Below are 20920 nucleotides of genomic sequence, written 5' to 3'. Positions count from 1 at the left end.
ATTTAGCGAAGTTTCCGAATAAAGCGTTATACTAATATGTGTATCTGGTGGCGAAATACATGATGCATGCATATGACCAGCGCTAGGTCAGTGACGTTGCTCACATTTTCAGTTGGCACATATATATATAGCTTGAAACACAGCATACAGCCATGGTTACCAAACTAACAAACTTTCTTGTTTGCTCTCGGGGCGCTTTCAGGCAGGAATTTTATGCCGGAGTCCACTACGGCTCCGCGGACGTATTTCTGTGTCTGATATGACGTTGTAAAGTATTTAACAGCTTGCGAAAAACGAGAAGAAACAGTTTCATTACACCTCACTCCCCAGCACATAACCACTTAGCCACGAAGCGTACGGTATCCAGATCACTCACGGGGAGCCATTTATGTACGTCATATAACGTTGGCAGTCTTCAGAGCTCAGCAACCTAAAAGTGTTTTCATCAACATTAGGAACATGGCCCGAAGGGCGCGGGTTGGGCGCGTTCTAAAGGCCGTCGCCCCGAACAGTGCGATGCGCACGTCTCCACAGGGCGTTTACCGAGCGCGCGCGCTTATCTCGTAGTTCGGGCACTGTGTACATCTTGTACTTCATGGCAAGTTCGCTATGAATGTACAGTGAGGTAAGAGAGCACGCAGGTCTCTTCACTCGCTGCCACGGCTGCGTTTACGAAACGAGCGCGCTGCTCGCGCACATCAAATTGTCACAGTTTTGCGCTCCCATTGTGTATACTTCTGTGTTCATTTTGCGCGTATTTCTTTCTGTTTGAACAGCGCGCTTGAAGCACCAAGCTGTGACAGTTGTTTCCACCAGCGTATGCTTATTTCATGCGTGCTTTCTTCTTGAGGTTTCCGCTGCAACCTACAAGCTGCTTGCCGTTCCTCGCGTTACATTACTAGTCGTCGCTGTAGCGTTCATTCCCCCCTCACCCTAGTTACAAAACCATGTTCAATAAACGGTAAACTACCTCTATGGAGGCACATTTCACTTTCGTGCTATACCGATTCTTAGACGGAGGGATTAGCCACGTATTTTTTTCTGTTCTGTTCTTTCTGATTTCTTTTTGCGAACACCCTGTTTCGCTGCGGACATCTTCGGAAATACATAAGGCATTAGTCACTGCTGCATTCATGTCAGAAAAAGTTGCTTTAACACAGAATATCTCCGACATAATATACGTGCCTTGTATGTTGCGACTTAATCATTAGGCGAGGCTTTGTGGCATCTGTAGTTACGTATGAAACGATCACGGCTTTAGGAGTGCAGCTGAAAGCTTAAAAAGAAGGAAAAGAAGTCACAGCGTAACGACTCAGTGAAAAATGATGAGAGGGGCGTAGTGTCTGTCTGTCCATTCGTCTATTCGGTTGCTCCCCTTATGACGCCTCGGATGGACGGGTGCTTCGCTCCTCTCATCATTATCCACTCCATGGACATGCTGTGAATTTCTACTTAAAACAGCGCCATCTGTTTTCTTTATTCATCAACTATACGGAAACCACTGATGCCATCCAGTCATAGTATTTCCAAATGAATAGATGGATGAATTGATATGGCTGTACCTTTTAGATCGGGCGGTGGCTAACGCCACCAAGCCGTAATCCTTAGTGAAATAAAAACTAGATTTTTTTCTTAAAATAGTAAGGTTGAGGGCTCGTACTTTGCAGTGAAGGGTTTAATTTTCACTCGTGCCTTGACTTTAACCACCAATCAGATAACCTCCTTCTAGTTGATTCTACCCGCTTTAATTCTACCTTGCCCTCCCTGTCCCTGAACCCCAGTGCTTTGAAATACTCTGCGCCATCATCATGAACTATAGGGTGAAGCTCTTTACAAAACATTATCAAGTGTTCGATAGTTTCCTCGTCCTCTCCACAGGCACTGCATACCGTATCTACCCTTTTGTATTTGGCCCGATATGTCTTGGTTCGCAATGCTGCAATCCTGGCCTCAAACAGAAGAAAAGTACCCTAAGTGTTATCATAGATCCTTTCCTTGGCAATTTCCTGCTTAAAAGTTGGATAGATCTCAATTGCGGACTTCTTAATCATGCCGATTCTCCACATATTGATCTCAGCTTCCTTCACCTTCTTCTTGACCGATAATTCTTTTTGGTTTGGCCCCCTTATGTTTTTTTAAGTATTTACCGGTAAATTTTCTGGTTCGCTTCTTCCATTTTGTATCGACATTCTTCATGTACAAGTAGCTGAATACCTTCCTAGCTCAACGCTCCTCCCCCGTTTCTATCAATCGCTTCTTAAACTTTATCTTGCTGCTAGCTTCTCTGCCCTTAAATGATGTCCATCCCATATCACCTTGTACTCCCTGATTTTGTGTATTCCCGTGAACTCCTAAGGCAAGCCTACCTATTCCACGTTGCTTAATTTCTGATCTTGCTTCAACTTGTGATCTCACGCACAAGACCGCATTGCCGAACCTCAGACCAGGAACCATGACCCCTTTCCATAATCCTCTCACAAAACCATACCTATTGTAATTCCAAATTGCCCTGTTTTTCATTACCGCTGCATTTCTGTTACCTTTAGTCGACATGTATATTTTGTGTTCCCTTAGATACTCGGCCCCATTGCTTATTCATACGCCCAGATATTTGTAGTTACCTGTTATCTCTAGTGTGACCTCCTGTATCATAAGCTCACTACCTTCATTATTATTAAAAATTATGACTGCTGATCTTTCCTTACTGAATCTGAAATATAACCTCTCTCCCCTAATACCACAGATGTCCATCAATCTATGTAAATTTTCCTTGTTAACTGTTGGCCACTAGCACTATATCATCTGCGTACATCAATGCTGGTAGTGCCTGTTCAATTAGTTTTCCCTGTTTGACGAAAGAGAGGCTGAAGCCAAGTCCACTTCCTTTTAATTTAGCCTCTAATCCTTGTAGGTAAATCATGAATAAAAAGGTTGACAGAGGACACCCCTGCCTGAGCCCCGTTTTACCTCTATGGGCTTGGATACCTGTTTTTTCACTTTAAACTGCCTTGTTACCTATATAGATATCCTTTAAAGGTTTAGTGACTCCATCTTCCACACGTAGTGTGTCCAGTATTCTTCACAAGTCCTCTTGAAGCACGCTATCGTAAGCTCCCTTGACATCCAAAAATGCTAGTCACAGGAGCCTGTGTTCCTTTTCTGATATTTCGATGAACTGCGTCAGCCTGCTGTGTTTCCGAAACCCATTCTGTAGTTCCCCCAGCACCCCCTCATCATCTACCCATGCCTGCAGTCTTTCCTTTATAACCTGCATCGCCAGCCTGTAGACCACTGATGTCATGGTTATAGGACGGTATTTGTTTATGTCAGCTTTGCCCCCCTATCTTTTTTAGATCATGCTCGTCTTGCTAAGTTTTGATCCATCGGGGACTTCACCATTGATTATTATATTGCTCACTGCCTCTCTCAAAGTCTGCTTAGACTTCGGACCGAATATCTTTATCAGCATATTTGGAATGCCATCTGGGCCTGTGTATGTACTACTAGGAACCCTCTTCCCAGCTATTCCCTACTCTCGTTGTGAAAATGGAGCCATTGCCCTACTTGATTCATCCTTGTATATTGTGGTGCATAAGGCACTTCCTTGTTGAAAGTTTCTGTCACCCTTGTGCTTATATATTCAACAGCTTATATACACCATATACAAACAATGCCATTCAGTGAGCAATTTATATACTAGACGGGGTTGCATAGAAAATACATACAAACGTAGGAGGCGACGACCACACCCTAAGGAGCTTCGCCCCTGAAATACTAGAGTGTTCCAGAATTACATCCTGAGTTCTATGGTGTCTGTGGAACGCGGTCAATAACTATACAATTTGCAAGTAACTCGACGAACATTCCGTAGTAAACAACATTCTTTGACACATTGTTAAAACATTGGCTAAAGCCATACGCCACCATACCCCTTGACCCTAATAGATTTTTTCTTTTCGTGAGCAATGACTCGAAGAAACAAAGTAATAAACAGTAGCGCTAAATACCATTTGTATGGTATTTGTGTGCTTAACATTGCAAGACTACGCCGCAATACTGCACGCTATGCCAGTTCTTGTTTCTGACATACCTCTTCGTGGACGGTCTTGTACGGCCGAATAAATAAATACCTTCATAAATGGTCCACAGGAGATCGCACGCATGGTGGGAAACTGTTTTATGTGAGGCAGTCGGCCTGTATAATCGGCTATGCCACATTTTCTTGCTTCGAGCCAAGCGTTATATGCGTTGTATCAATGTGTTTTTGTTAGTTTAGTCGTTGCATGGACGTCCTTGATAAGCATTTTTGCCCCAGTCGAGAATGTTGCCGCCGAGGCCACGATTCCATATCGTAACCAGCGGGTAAGCTGTCGCACACCATAAGCACTGTAGACCTTCGTGGCGTCGAACATCACTCAATATATACTGACACCAGGTCCCGCGGTCGGCCTTCGGCCACGGTGACCGCCTTTTTGATAGAAGCGAGAATGCTCGAGGCCTGTGTACAGGTTCTATGTGCATAATATAGGTGCACGTTAGAACACCCCGAGTGACCGAATTATCCGATGCCCTCCACTACGGCGTCTGAAAGGATTAAATAGATGTTGTGGGATGTTAGAACAGCACAACTGCTAATATTACGCCTCAATATATGAGCAGCCCAACACGAATAAAAGGATCACAAAAATAGCGAACATAGTAGAAATGAACTATGAGCATCATCACTGTTGATAGTTTGTTCAGCTAGCGAAAGCTTGCAATTCCTTCGATCTTGGGAGCCCCGTACAACATCGCGTTAGGTGCCAAAAAGCTAATTGGAGGAAGAGGGTAAGGGACGAAAACAAGGGCGATCCATCCATTGGCTGAAAAGAAACAGAAGATGACGACTGTAACCTTTGAGTCTTAACAGGGAAATGCATAAATCATCCTGTGGATCTCATTACGATTGGTCGGCGCGCTTGTTGAAACAAATGTGCGTAGGATGTTTCATGACCAGTTAGAACATTTTTAACAACTTATAACATTCGGTTTAATCAAGAATTCTGCAGTGAATGAGTTTTCCTGGGCACACTTAGAGCTGCGCTCACGTGATTCGTGTAAATGGAGAGTGAGTTGTGAAAGTTATATAAAAGAAATCAAAACAGGCTATTGCATTGATCTTTTTTTTTGCTAAATGTATTCACATAGGTACACAGATACATGGTTTGTGGAGGCAGGAATATCTTTTAGAATTTTTCATAGAGGAGCGACTGCCCGACGACCATGCAGTCATGTGTGCACTCGAGCAATGTCGCAAGGATTTGATGTAATGTAAAAATTGACGTAATGTGTTTTGTTACGGCTGTCTGAGTCGCCTTGTCTAGGTTACTAACATTCGGTGTCACGAACATTTTACGTGTATCCTTATTAGTCGTTAAGGCAGGTGCAGTCGTCAGCAAGCTTAATACGAATGCACGTATGCACACGAATGACCTGGACTACCTTAACTGATGCCAGCCACGAAGCGCTGGGCGCTGCTGCAGAGATAATACCTCGATGTGCTTGAATAGTATGTGGGCATGCATGCGTAAAATCTCGGCCACAGAACTAAAAGGTATGTGGCGCTAGCGTGAATCAAACTGTTTCAGGGCACGTTGCGGAATGCTCGCGTTAAGTTTGCTGACGAGTATTATGTCAAACGCGTGGTTGCCATGTCAATGCTGGGGCAGTGGCAAAGGAACTCTGTTTTGGAGGAATGCAAAATAGAGAGAGAAAGAGAGAAAGTTGGTCTACAGCTTTGCTTGCAGTATACGTCGGCAAACACCAGCTGGCCCGAATGTAATTTCAGCCTCCAACTGCAGCGTCCCTCAGAGCAGCCGCTGCTGCTTACATAGCCATTGAACCCAGCGAATCCGCGTATGGTTTGCTTTAATGAGGATGGAATAGTCGTAGTATAAATTTTGAGGAAAGGGTTGAATATGAAAAGGAATATTCAGGAGCCATCACAGCAGAAAGAATATTGTGCATTGGTCATAAATAACCCTTAGGCCTCTATGTTTTACGCCAGTCTTTGTTAAACCCGTCACTGCGGCGACGATGTCATCGCTAAGGGTGAGACTTCTTCTGAGTGCACTGAAAATTTTGAAAATTTTCCAGATCGTTTGCCACCAAGATATGATCTCGAGATGTACAGTCCGGGTTAAAAGTTTCTAGTCCATGCCTAAATCGGAATACATGGGAGAGTGGTCCGAGAGCGTATGACCCCCCCTCCCTCCTTGTACGCACTGCTTTCGGGTGATTGTTTTTGTGTGTTTGTGTGTGAGCGCGCAACACCGGGCTCAGATTTGAATATGATCTCGTGGTGACGCTACATACGCGTCCCGAAAATGAGTGCACGTCGCCAAATTCGCTCACGTAAAAATAAGGGTTATCACCTCCTTCTAGGACAAACGACATGTAAATAACCGACGGATGCGACGCACTTGCTATATTTGAATACTATAGTCGGTGCTATTGGGGCGTGAGTATCATTCTCTTTTCGACTGCTCTAATTATCTCTGTGACTTGAGAAGTTTAAAACTAAGGCTGGAACAGCGTGATTCTTTATTTAGCATTACCGCGAAACTTAAGTTAGTGTGATGACACTACACTTGCAAGGCAAAGTGACTGGCGCAATCAGATGAACAACCTGTCATTGAGGTATCGTTAAGTGGCCAGATACATTATTTGTACTGGCACCTCCTTCAGTTATTTCAATGCCAGTGCAAACGCGCGCTTTTAAACGAAAACAATCGATCCGCCTCGGTTCAGCGAGTGGTCGCGATGCGGTGCTAAATGATGTGTAGCGCTGCCTTCGTCACACGCGTGTCCGATCCGTTTTCCCTGGAGATGCGGTAGACGTGTTTCCCACTGCAATATGACACGTCTGTCAGATACGTTCCTTCATGCTTCTTTTATGTGGCTTGAAGACGTTCTGCCACCACGCTCTTGAAGTCGGTCCACGCAGGAGCGTTGCAGCGAAGCTTCCCCATTGGTTGGCCGCATAGCGCTATCTGTATCTGTATCTGTGGCCGCACACGCTATCTGTAAAAAAGCATATTGATTACCGAGCCAGAACGATAACCAATATTGTGAACGCGAGGCATGCAAGACGCTGCCCCACGGATCTGTACAAAAATGATCGAAAATTACTTCACATGATTTCCGTCTTGAGGCACTGCATTAGAGGCACTCACTCCTATGACCGCAAAATACACGTGAAGGATATGTGATGATCGAGAGCAGGAAAATATTACAGGAGATGGTTTTGAATGGCTGGATCAGGTGCATCTAGCTGGCATTGATAAAATACAGGAGGCATTCTTTGTGCGCACTTCCCGCGTTTATCTCACCCCTAATCAGTGCATGCAGTTTTATCGAATGACAGACTCATGGTACAATAACTCTTGAGATTGTATGAAAGCGTAGGTCGGAAGCTGAGTGATTGTAGCGATGTACTAACACAAGCTTTTTAAACAAAAATGATGCTTGCGCTGATTCGTCAAAAAAGTATTGCCCATTTACATTCGTTTCGTATTTACGTTACTTTAGAATAGACATACGCTGCAGTGCTTTTAATTAAAACTGCAATCCACAAGGCATGCCTATGGGGTAATCCAGGCATACAAGTACCAACTCCAATTCATTGCGACAGACGTGCTGTGTCTCATTGTTTGATTGAAAGTGCCAGCAGTGAAGAGCTCATACACGTTATCGAGCGCGCAACAATCGTCCTCCGCTTGGATTCAGCCTAGTGTGACAAACTACGGAATTCGCTGAAAATTGACGTGACCAGGAAAATAGAGCTATACGTTGATTTAACTATTCACGGAGTGGTAAGGGCTGGTGTGCAGAGCTTTGTGATTAGTTGCTGGTAACTCCACAATGACGTCTTTCCGCGGACGATGAGAGAGAATGTTTGTAGCGCATTGCACGCCGTTAAAACAGACGCAGTCATTCTGGACCTGCAAAACTTACGAGGGAAGAACAAAAACAAAAATAAAGGCAGCTTCACACTTGTGGTGGAAAGGCAGACAAAACTTCGGAGCTGGGCAGACTTCTTTTTCTTCCAATATTTCTTTCCTCCTCTCTCTCCTGCTTATGCTCTTTTTGCAGCGAAGCTTCTTAGGCTAGCTTATGATGTCCCACCGTTGTTGTTCAGGCTCGCCGTCATCCCCAGTCGAAGCGCAGGTGCGAAACATCTGTTCGTTAGGCCGTCTCCAGAGCGTACATACCACGCTGATAGTTTAAACATTGACCGTGATCTGCTCGTGCAACTGCCCGTCCGTGAATCTGTCCATCCCTGCGTCCATCCGACCGTCCGTCGATCTGTTCGTCCTTTATACTATTCGGCGACTTCAACGTACACAAGGATCTTACGACCTAAGTTCCTTTCATCACCACCATTTTGTGGATCTGAGTAATCTTCCCAGTTTTTCTGTCTTGTTCTTTCTTTATTTCGTTTATTTAAGTACTTTTTCATAGTTTTTCTATTCTTTCACTTTCTATTTCTCGATTGCGCACATTTGTTTTTCTATTTTTGTACGTGGGTTTGCCTGCTTACCGCGGAGCTGAACCATGCTATTGAAGTAACTATAGAGGAATAAGGATGGGGTGTATAACGTTCAGCGAGCCTTTTCATATCATGAATAGTAATCTGTCCCTAACCCTTTTGAAGTTATATAACAGCTGCATCTTCCAGGTACTTACCTATAATGCACAAAACCTGAAAGATTGCCAAGAGATTTCAGCTGAAGTTGAGGACGACGCAGCCAGCAATGGAAAAGAAAATGAGAGGTGTGACCTTAGAACACGACACCAGATTGGGTGAGGAAAGAAAGTGGGGTTAAGGATATAATAGTTAAAATCACGAAGACAAAATGAACGTGGGCCAGGAACGTAGTACGTAGGCGGGATAACCGCTGGTCATTAAAGATGACCGACTTGATTCCCAGAATAGGCAAACGCACGAAGTACACTAAAGTGCTCCGCACTTAAAAGCATCGTCCAGCAGGTTAGATGTCTACAGCGTCTCAATTGCTTTAATATATAACAGAATAGTTGTCTTATAGTTTTTTACCAATCGACGTGCCATATGCTGTCCAGATATTTGCTACGTATGTATAAGCATTACTTGGTGCATGCCTGTGCGCATAGTATTTTGTGAGCTAGCTTCAATTGTCGCGAATTCTTTAGTAGGGCAGCCGCACGCAGAAATTATCCTCGATAGCTTCGGTTAGTATTGTGGACTGTAAGTGTATTATCAAACAACACTCATGACACTGGTCATGACGTCAACGATGGCACGGACTTCTGCAAAACGAAACTGATTGATTTATATGTGTGGTTTAACGTCCCAAAACCACCACATGAATATGAGAGACGCCGTAGTGGAGGGCTCCGCAGATTTTGAACACCTGGGGTTCTTTAACGTGCACCCGAATCTGAGCACATGGACCTACAACAATTCCGTCTCCATCGGAAACACAGCCGCCACAGCCGGGATTCTAAGCCGCGGCCTGCGGGTCAGCAGCCGAGTACCTTAGCCACTAGACCACCATGGTGGGGCTCGAAACGAAACGGAAAGCCAGCTTACAGCGAAACACACTGGCATTGATAGCGGTAAACAGAGCGTCGGCTGTCAAGCTAATGACTAGCGATGACGCGTGTCGGCATTTGGACATGTGCCGTTGAACATTCTAGTGACAATGCTAGCGGCCATGTAATTTCAAAAAAAAAACAATCTGCAATGTTCCCGTTGTGCGTGTATTCACATCAGAAGGTGCTACGGTTATCTTCATGGTTTTTTAGTCGATCGGTGTGATTGCACAGGAGAGTATATATATATATATATATATATGTGGGGTTTAACGTCCCAAAACCACCATATGATTATGAGAGACACCGTAGTGGAGGGCTCCGGAAATTTCGACCACCTGGGGTTCTTTAACGTGCACCGAAATCTGAGCACACGGGCCTACAACATTTCCGCCTTCAGCGGAAATGCAGCCGCCGCAGCCGGGATTCGAACCCGCGACCTGCGGGTCAGCAGCCGAGTACCTTAGCCACTAGACCACCGCGGCGGGGCTGCACAGGAGAGCACTTGGACGTGAAATGAGACGATAACAAAACTTGAGAAAGGAGTGTGCCAGTATCAAGAACCGATAACAACAGCTTCTTTAAGCTATGTCGCGAGTTTCCGAATCACGCTCAAATAAAGGCTAGGACAAGTGTCGTTTAAATGTGCTTGGACACTTTTCTAGCCCGGATAAATACTCTAGATGTTTGGCAAGTTTTCCAAGACAACTTTTATTTTACTTTTGTAACATGACGGCTTAGGTAAATAACCTACAGTACTTGAGGCATTTCCTATAAACAAACAGCTGCCTGCGTAAGAATATCACTGTTACTTTTCTTACAAAAGCGACTGCATAACAAGGTCGTGGTAACATTGTAGAGCCTTTTTCAATAGCAGGAGGCCGGTATACTTTTTCATAGAATAAGTGACTCCATATTACGGCAGTCGTGAGTGACACATAGCTGTGGCGCAATGAATGACAGAAAGCGCTCTGTTGCTACTCATGACGAAAACCTTTATTCACGAATTCCTGAACGTCAACGCAAAAGCTGCAATATAGAGGCGACATACATAGCATGAGTAAAAGAGAGCGTAGCAGAGAAACAACTTTCAATGCTCAGTCGTGTAGTTTCGCTGCTCTCATCTTGTGTGACTCTCTTGCGGGTGAATCCGCTTCAAATGAATGATAATGTAAGGGGTTGAGTAGTCTTATGAACTTGCTCGCAGGTGAACTGCAAGCGTTTTCTTTGGAAATGAACGTGATAGTCATGCCCACTCCTAAGATTAAATGATTCCTGGCACCACTCTGTTTACCGCATAATTGCCACTGTAATGCTGAAAAACAGCTGGTTTTCTCAAATATGTTTTTTTATGTTCCAAACAGGCTCCCCTGCAAGGGCACGTGTACGAAACCGACAAGGACTGGCATGTGACTATCATTGCAGCGGCCGCCTTCTTCTTCGGCTCGGCATCTATTCGCTCCTCTGGCATCTTCTATGTCAGCATCATGGAAGAGTTTCGGGTATGCCGAGCCACAGCGTCGTGGCCAGACACGCTCATCGACGCAACCAGTGAAATGGCCGGTAAGTCGTTCTTCTGCTTGCGCTCCTGGACGTATGTATCACATATACAAAAACAATCAATACACAGCAATAATGAACACAGAAGAGCCGAGGGCTGCAGCATTTTAACATTTCTCATTACCATTGTACTTACCGTACAAGGCGAGATGCGTTCAATGAAAAATATGAGTAATACATTTTATGCATCTCTGGTAATGTTTCAAAATAAGTCACGTCGTTACAAGTACACTATTGGTATGAACCCTGGAGTTCATTGATTGTCTCCACTGGAATTTATGACAGAATGTTCAAAGAATTTCTGCCAGCTTTTTTTTTATGCCGTCATTGATTTAGGGTATCTGAAACTGATCAAGTGACAAAGAAACTGCTGTAATCTTCAATTTATTGTTATAGCGATTTTCCATATGCAGCGTGAGTTTAGATTCCAAAAATCAGTTCTGTTTTCATATGCATTCATTACCTTAGTTGCGTCGGCAATTTAGGCAATAGCTGCTGCGGTTTCTGTTGTAACTATGGAACCGTCAGGCTGGCAGTGCATTCGCAAATTTCAAGTGTGCTCAATAAATTCAACGCGGTTGGCTGTGCGGGCACTCAACGCTAGCTAAGTGGCTTACAGTGCACACTGAGTAATAAGTGAGGAAACTAGAACGAGAATACATTAATGAGAACGAGAAGACAAAAAAATCATCAAGCCTCCGAACTTGTTACTTGGGGCTACAAGCAAACGCAGTGAAGGTAGCTGCCAGCCGCATGGAAACACTCACCCATGTGTTCTGTTCTTATTATCCTAAGCGAAAACCTTCTGCCAGAGAAAGCAGATTTCACTTTATTTTTACGCATTGATATTAAGGGACAGACAGGCTTAGCAGGGGGATTTCCCATGACATGAACTTGTGACTGCGGCCATTGCGTGCTCTCTGAACTAGCTTGTGCCCATGCATTCGTTTATGAGATTAGAACAACGTGACATCATATGGTGCTTTTAGGACGACGTTAAACTCCACATATCAATCATATCAATCAAGATCAACGTGATGCTACACGAGACTAACTAGACGTATTGTGAGTCATAAGTTCATTAAGGCCGACTTATGTTTAGCAAATAAAGTTTGTATGCCTTCCTGGGAAGTGACTGCCAAGCGAAAGGTGGCATGTCTCTGTCAAGTTGTTTAGGATGTTCAGCTCTTTCTGCGCCTTCACTCTCTTCAACCCTTCAAGGCAGAATATAAATAATCGAAAATTTCATTTCAGCTTGTGCTGTAGTCGTTTGTAATGGCTGCAGTGCCAGAGCTGAATGGTGTTAATCTGTAATTCTTTCAGGTCTTCTCGTGGCGGTATTTTTCGAGCACGTCAACCCTTTGAGCGTGATGACGATTGGCAGCATTTTGGCCTGGGCGGGTGTGATGTGCTCTGCATTGGCGCCTAGCATCGTCTGGATATCACTCACGCTCGGCGTCGCTCACGGTAGGACTTGATGCTTTCATGGCTTTTCTCATTTGGAATGAGCTTTTTTTTCAATCCAATGCCTAAATGTAGAAGTAGAACTTGTAGTATAACACGTATGTCTCTCACACCATTGCTTGGCTTGTGCATAGACACTTTAATAAGACAGATGGCTAACTTCGGTCAAGAACGGTCAAGGTATGGTTTTTTTTTTCAAGTTGGAAGTTTATTAGTATGATATAAATACAAATGAATTGTAAGATCTGTATCGCCTTTTAGACAAAAGGGCTAGTAATGGAGTCATTTACAAATATATAATGTACTGCTTCCATCATCAGTGGCATTTATGTACATAAAAGGGTTTCTTTTAGGACGAACTATTCGTACCGCCTGAAGTAGAGTTTCAAATAGCTACGGAAAACGCTTGAGCCATGCCTTTACCGTGAGAAAAAAAGTAAGTCAGAACGTTACACAGACGTTATTCAGCACTGGTGTGTTCCAAAAAGATAGTGAGTTAAGGCGTATATATTCGTGCGCTGTATCAAGCTAACTACCATGCTTTTCATTGAGATTTCAAGATTTTGTGCCTCGCAACGTAATCTGGACACATTTATTTCCTGTGACATCATGACTGAGGAAAGGGAAAACCAATTACTGAGCCCTACAGATTAAGAAACTTTAGACCTTATTCGTAGGAATATGAAGCTTGAAAGGGGTCGTCATCTTAGCAAAAAGAGAAAGCAAAAGAAAAGAAGAGTCACTCACCTGTGTATTGCAGCAATTGAAAATGTATGTTGCATGAATTTTTTGATAACAAACACCTCCACTGAAGCAAAATTCGTCCTGATGGGGAATTGGTACAAGAAATAACGTGTTTTCGTGCGCTTTACTTAAAAGCGCTGCGAATAACAAAGTCAGTAAAAGTGTCTTTATGATTATATGCATGGATCTACACCACAGTTTCTGCTACAGAAAGTGGTAGTCAACTTTTCCTTTTCACGAGATCTAAGTACTCTTTGCTGCGTGATATGCAATTGATATGTCATGTGCAAGAAAGGTTAGCAATTAACACTAGTTTTTAGAGCGAATCCTTCTGTAACCAGCTCTTTCGGAACTTGGGGAAGACCAACTGAAAACCTACATCTACTATTATGAAAAGCGTGGTGGTATGTGCTTCGAAAATTGACTAAGGCTCACCAGAAATGAACAGAAGCAAATGAATGCATCCGTAACATACTAGTGAATGAATAAAGAATAAACTACTCACTGTTGAAATATTGAGTCAATACAGACAATTCACGCAATAAAAAAGGGGCCAGGTGGCAATAAATTAGTACGTTATATGCGACATCCGTTGCTCGTTGCAACAGCAGAGAAACAAATGGGCACCAAGCAACTAGCCGTTTGGCTCGAGTGTAAACTTAACATTGAAAACTAAGTATTCTGGGCTTTGAAGCTCCCAGGAATATGTGTATCTCTGGGGTTTCAAACTCATACGAAAGTACGAGTTGACATTACAACATAAGAAAGTTTGTCTAATAAAAGAGGCCTATATTCGCGCTTCTTTAAAGTCGAATACGACCGCACTTGAGGCGAAATTATGGTGCCACATTCTCACTTAAAATATGACGATGACTAACATATGACTAACATATGACATAACATATGACGCAACATATGACGATGGGCAATGTGCGAGCATATATTTTCCTTATTAGGCTATGTGTCGAGATTTTAGCCTCGTAGAAGCGAAATATTTTATCAATATAGGCAACAGTGCAACGGCACACGGTAGTTTTCTATTTACCTAAAGTGCGTGTAAAGTTTAATATAACCGAGAATTTTTCATATCAGGCTTTAATGTTACGAGTTTAAACTGCCCACAAATAAATAACCAGCGTTGTACTCCTTAAGCTTCGCAAATCCACGGTGATAGCACTTAGAAAAAGCATATGCAGAGTTCAAAAGGTACAAGTAAATGTAGAAACAAATGCCCAAAACAATGACAAAATTACCTTGTGAGCTACACAGCTTTGCTAGTCACCCACCTTCACGAAGTGGATCACCTATTGATTTCAATAGAGTCCACCGGCTTTTGTATAGGAGCCGCTGTCGCAGCACCGTGCGCTGGGAAATCATGAGCTGAAACACCATGCAACAAGTGACACCAAAAAGTAAACTGTCTGGTATGCGTAAGCGTGGAGTGCAGAACGTTGCGAACAGGGACACTACGAAATGTCGTAGATGTTATGGTACAGCGGTCTAGCGGTGTACACATTTCTCATCACTCCATGTCCTCACTTTAGCCTCATTATAATGATTATCATTTCTTCGCCAGCAACGACACTGTCATTATGTCGTACCGGTAGTTATTGTATACAGAGAGTGATTTAATGCCGCTACGGCATTAAATCATTTACAGCTGTGCTTGCCTAAACGAACATTACAGTTCACTGCCATTCGTGAGGTTTTTTTTCGTTTTTTTAATCGAGAAATTCAACTGTAACTTGAGTCTCTACTTTTAATATGCGCCACAGACCACTTGCAGTGGTTCTTCGCTAAGCTAGTCTCTATAAATACGAATTCACTGTATAATTATACAATGCAGATAATTGTTTTCATTAGTCGTCCACTTAAAAAAACGTCACTGAACTTTGTTGCGACAGAGCTACATTGTAGAAAGAACAACCACGTAGTATACACTTTTATATTCGTAAAGATATTTTTCCTTACGAAATCATAATACACAGTTTGGATTTGCAACAAATTAGCGAGGTGTTTACAAAGCTGCAAGTGCAGCGTCGTGAAAATCGTTCAACATCAATCTGTCAAATCATCTCAAAAGGACATCGTGGCAGATGGAAAAGCATGCAGTTGTGCAAAAATTGAGCGTACTGAGCAAGCAAATGCTCTGCTGTGAAATATACATCCATTGGCTTTTCTAGCCGGCTGTTGAATGGTTATTACCTTCGAGCAATTTATTTGTTATTCGCTACTGCAATGCCAGGCCAATAATGAGAGCTGCATAGTACCAAAATATATAAAAAGAAAAACTGCAAATGTAGACGTAAGACGAAGTGCTGCTTGAGGTAAAGTGGTGAATTGCGATTGAGTGTTTTTCGTGTCAAAGTATGCTCTGCGCCTTTACTTTAAAGCAGAGAATACTTCGATTGAGTTTACCATTCTTTATTTCTTGTTCAGGTGTTGGCATTGGGCTGGTGTTCAGCTCCCTGCAAGTGTTCCTCAGTCAGAACTTCAGCAAATACCGTGGAACAGCTCATGGCATTATGTACGCCGGGGCAGCAGCCTCCGCAATGGTTTTTCCCTATCTACTTGAGTACACCACGCATATGTTTGGCTTCCGCCTCTGCCTCGTCATCTTCGGCCTCATATTGGTCAATCTCACCATCATCACCCTTCTGCTGGACAGAAACTCCTGGGCTGACGGAACCGCAGCAAGGTAAGAGAGACGTCTGAAGTCTCACTTCGTAGCGTCTATGCCCAAATTCCTTGAATTTTGTGCGTCTCCACTTGATCGTGTAACACCAGCTGTTCCACCGCTAACACTTCAATCAACGAACCCTAGGGACGACTTGTCACATGGTAGTTTAGTTGAAAGGTAGCGGGATCGTATTTTTGATAACTTACTTATGCACTGAAGGTCTTTCACTTTTCCCTTTGGCATAGAAGAAAACGTAAAGACAGTGCAAAGTAAGACAATCGATCGCAAAATACAGCTCTCGATGTTATGGAATATATCGAGTATTGAATATTTGTATTGCAATTACTGTGATGGCACATAGAGATGCATTCTTCGAGCTACAGCAGCAAGGAACGTAACTAAAAAGTGCAGATGAACGGATCCTCTTTCCTATTCAGATGAACGTGCATGCCTACCCACGACCATACCACCATTAGGTTTGATGACTTCAGCTTGCGTTGTAACAAATCAGTTTGGCATAACCTTGCTCAGAAAAAAAATGTCTTCTGACGTTCAATAATAATTCACAATTAATAGCTTTCAAAGTTGGCGTTCTTCTCTCTTCCCTTGCATAGGCCTACAAAGAAAGTGAACACAGAATAGTTTTACCGAACTGTTGAATATCACTGATGAAGACTATATATGCTCCTGGACTAATTTACCTCCGACCTATTTCGCCGGGCTTCATTTTTATATTGTTTAGTGAACTTATACGTTCTTTGCTGCTTACTCGCAGACGTCACCGTACTTGTCCACAGTTTTCAATATGATTTACCACACGCGCGCACGGTAATGAAAGATTACCACATACGACTCCTGCTATGACAGACACATGACGACTTCACAGTATATCGAACGTATGCGCCGGATACGTTCGGAGGAACACTGTTGTTAATACTGTTAGGAGGGACACTGTTGTTGAAAGGAGGGACACTGTTTTGAACGTCATAAACTTCATGATGTTAAAAACAGTAAAATTAGTGCCCCTCCTATTCGATGGATTGTTGCAATTATGAGGGCCTATACTCGCACCGTAATTTTTGGAGCAGGCCACCACGTCCGACAGAAAAATTGAGAAACCCTTGCTACATAGAAAATCTGGCAGCAAGAGAAGCTTGGCGTATTAGCCCCACAAACTATCATTTCCTCTTTTCTGTCTTTCCTTCCTACTTTCCTTTTTTATTTTGTTTGTTTCTTTCTTTGTTTCTATTGCATCGTGCTTCCCCCTCCGGGATAGAAATCGGAACTTTATGCACGACACAATGGCTAGAAGCAAGAACAATGGCCCTGCGTTCATACCCAGGCAATAATCAAATTGGCCAACGTGAAGCCACAAGTCGCCCTCATAAATTATCAGGTTGCCCTTTCAGAAACGGCGGATCACCTACATGGCCTGTTGGAAAGCGGGGCTTAGAGATACGCTTGGAAGAGGCGCCCTTTGATAGCCGCATTCTGGTACGCTCACCGGCTTGGGCTTTCTCGCTAAGACGCAGCCACTCATAGTTCGTTAGCTTTAAAAGCTTTGCGTGGAAGACGAGTTGATGCCAGTGAGGTACTACGCGAGTTTTTTATTCACCAAGCTGCTTTGTGAAAGGTTAGCGAGATTTCTTTTACAACTATGACTTCCGACCATGCAACAACGTTACATATTTAAAAACCTGCAATTAAATAACACAGATATGTCTCGTGGTACAAGGTGACATCAAGTTTATCAGAGAAAAAATTGCGTTAACATTGCAAACAGTATGTAAGCCTATCGCAACCTCAAAACAGCTGGACAATTGGAAAGACATGTTACCATGACCATGCGCTATAGTGCGCGCTCGCGACGAACCATGACACGTGATATCAGGAGAGCGCAAATGCGCACAAATAAAATGTATTGTGATAGAACGTTTCGTAGACAATTGTCACTGAATCATCAAGAAGCCAATCGACGATACGTGCCTCAAACAAATATATCGGTGTAGACAGATACCGTGTTTGCGAATGTTCGTCTGGCAATACTCGCGCAGTCCGAGCGTTTTTTTTTTACTGCTGAATACACGCCAGTGCTTACTCAAGAAGTGACTCACTCACAATCTCTTTAAATACAAGTGGATGGGTGGCCGATAGAGTTTAGTAGGTTCTCCGCAATGCGGATTACTGTAACAAAGTATTAGGACAACTCTTTACTGGTAGAGTTGGTGCACGTTCATATATTTGTTTGGAGGCGCAAAATAACACAACCAAAAGAGGGAGTACGAAGTAGAGCACCTGTACCATGTTTTCTTTTAATGTTGTGCTTTTGTGAACCCTTAAATTAGGTATGAACACAGAATACAATAAGCTGATGCGAGTGAAACCAAGTTAAATTGATATGAGCCTACCGTGGCACAGGACGTTGGTTCAGTGAAATCACGCCACCTCGCAAAGCTATTCTACCACAGTTGCGTACAGCTTACGAAGTATTGTGTGGCCACGCTCTTACGACCGAAGTGCGGCTGCAACGAAAATGATTCTATAGGTATATAGCTCCACTCGCGCACCGTAAAAGTGCGCTCTTATGGCGCAATCACTGGCCGTGGAGTCTGTCCGCAGCGCCCGCCCATTGACGGAGGCTCGCTTGCATCTGCCTTGAGGGAGCGAATGTCACAGACTTTAAAACTATATCCGTATATAGTTTATTCTCATTGGTGACTTATGCGACTCACAGCTTCCAGCTAGAGAAGGTTCAGCTAGTGGTAAGGATTCTTAAATACATAGATAAGTGAGGCCTAGAAACAAGTGTTTTTGTTATCCTGGCTGGAGCTCCTTTAAAACAAAATAATTGGTGAAATGAAAGAGCAGGTGCACTATTTTGACGCATGTCTTCCACTATTGCTCTAGGCGAGGACCCAGGGGGAGTCTTTACAAGTCTACCAGTGATGCGAGGACGCCATCTTCTCCAAGCGTTGTCAACGTGGAGAACGCACTGCCGGGTGTAGGGGCACTCTCGCACACAAACATTATTCTTCGAGAAGGCAGGGTGTTCCGCCTCCCGATGTACTATGTCATAGTGATCACGTGGATTCTGTTCAACTACTGCTTCGACGTTTTCATTGGCACTATCGACGACTACGCAACAGACAAACGAATGGGCTTTCTTAAGAAAATGTCTATCCTGCCCATACTATCTACCACGGACATTTTCGGTGGCGTCTGTCTCCCAGCCCTGGTAGACAAAGGGTTGCTCAGCCGAAGCGCTCTTCTCAGCACTGCCTACCTCGGCCTCGGAGTCACTACGGCCCTCCTGCCTGTGATGACAGCCTTCCTTCCATTTGTGGGCATGTGCCTCTTGCTGAGCATGTTCATGGGCTGTGGCAATGCCATGTACGGCGTGCTGCAGGCTGACTACATTCGTCAAGATCGGCTGCCGGTTTCGTATGGCACTGCGGGATTTGTCGCCGGAGTCCTGCTCATCGCCAAGCCATTTGTCATTGGTAGGTATGTTTCGTAAATATGTAAAACAAAGTTAATTGGCCCACCCGTACAGAGTTATAGTGTGACATTTTTTGGATCACACATAAACTGCGAGATAAGAGCTATATCACCCTGAGCATAGCCATTCTTGAATGAGTGCATTTCATCAGCAGTGCATCACCTTGAAAAGGAAAAGTCATATGAAAAGATGCAGTGGTTTTTATGAAAGCATGATGTGAATCTTCGTGAATAAGGACATTACTGACGCTAGCACAACTGTCCGAAGTTTCTCTACTGACTACTTGTCTATGTGTAAAAACATGTATGGGTACATGCTCCTTGCAATACGCATCGCCATGGACAGAGCTTTGTTTTTATTGGGCTAATACAAATAGTGCTAGAGGCATGCATTACCGTTACGAGTGTGTCGCTCATTTCGTAACTTCCATTCTCGTACGATGCCCGTTGGTTTGTTACCGAAAGAAACCGGTGTACAGACTCATGATCCTTGCACCTTATCAATATTTTGCGCAAATAATGAGATAAATAAAATATGTCGTGCAGTGAACTTTTTATTTCACTAATTCGCGTTCTATCTGCGTTACAGATTATCTTTGTTCGGGCTCGTACCTCAGTACATATAAATATGAAGGGGCTATTGCGGGAACGAAAGAGTAAAACTTTTTGCTCATCTCTTTTAAGTATGCGGACTCTCTGGTTTTTCGCTCATGTAATCTGTGATTCTTGCTATAGCTTGCCTAAATGAAACCATCATTAAGCAGAAAAGCTGTTATTCCCACGAGCAATTTTTATGCGATGTGCTGAATCTTTCTTACGCCTTCTCATTTCAGGTTACTTCCGGGACTACCAGAAGTCCTACGATGGTCTGTTCCAGATGATGTCTGTGATATTGTTTCTGTTGGGATTCTCCTGGCTCGTAGTGGTCGCGTATGAGTGGCACGTAAGCGACTCGTGGAAAAGGAAGAAGCGAAGACAGGCTGTCGTCAGAATTCTTCAGAACTTGTGACACCCGCTGTGAAGAAACACTCGCGTGGTGTGTTGTCATTGCATGGACGATCTAGCGCCATCACTGCGTAATTTGTGATCTCATTGGCATGTGGCAGGCCATTGCTAACAACCATAATTTTCATCATCCATCGTGACGCAGGCCAGGTGGCCTAATTAGTAGTCCTCATAATTATTACATTTGTTCTCGATGGTTGTCATGCGACACAATTTAAAAGAACAAGGGTAGATAGAAGAAGTATTCTTCACAACCTTATAGGCTGTTCTCAGAGAACATATATAATACCGTATATAGCACCCATATTTTCACATATGTATGTTGACTGGTGATCTTACGAAAGTCTGGTGAGA

The 20920-nt window shown here is 43.5% G+C and overlaps 1 protein-coding gene across 1 annotated transcript in view; it reads left to right on the top strand.

Annotated features, from left to right (window-relative positions):
• Nucleotides 1–20570, top strand: part of LOC119182464 (monocarboxylate transporter 5-like) — a 70140-nt gene extending 49570 nt beyond the window's left edge. The window contains exons 3-7 of the mRNA XM_075888094.1: nucleotides 10980–11178; nucleotides 12499–12642; nucleotides 15823–16081; nucleotides 18971–19563; nucleotides 20395–20570. Coding sequence (XP_075744209.1) covers nucleotides 10980–11178; nucleotides 12499–12642; nucleotides 15823–16081; nucleotides 18971–19563; nucleotides 20395–20570 — 1371 coding nt within the window. The remainder of the gene's footprint in view (nucleotides 1–10979; nucleotides 11179–12498; nucleotides 12643–15822; nucleotides 16082–18970; nucleotides 19564–20394) is intronic.
• The last annotated feature ends 350 nt before the right edge of the window (nucleotides 20571–20920 follow it).

This window comes from Rhipicephalus microplus, chromosome 3, assembly GCF_043290135.1.
Source record: "Rhipicephalus microplus isolate Deutch F79 chromosome 3, USDA_Rmic, whole genome shotgun sequence".
NCBI classification, from domain to species: Eukaryota; Metazoa; Arthropoda; class Arachnida; order Ixodida; family Ixodidae; genus Rhipicephalus; species Rhipicephalus microplus.
This window is presented reverse-complemented; position numbering and strand designations above follow the sequence as displayed.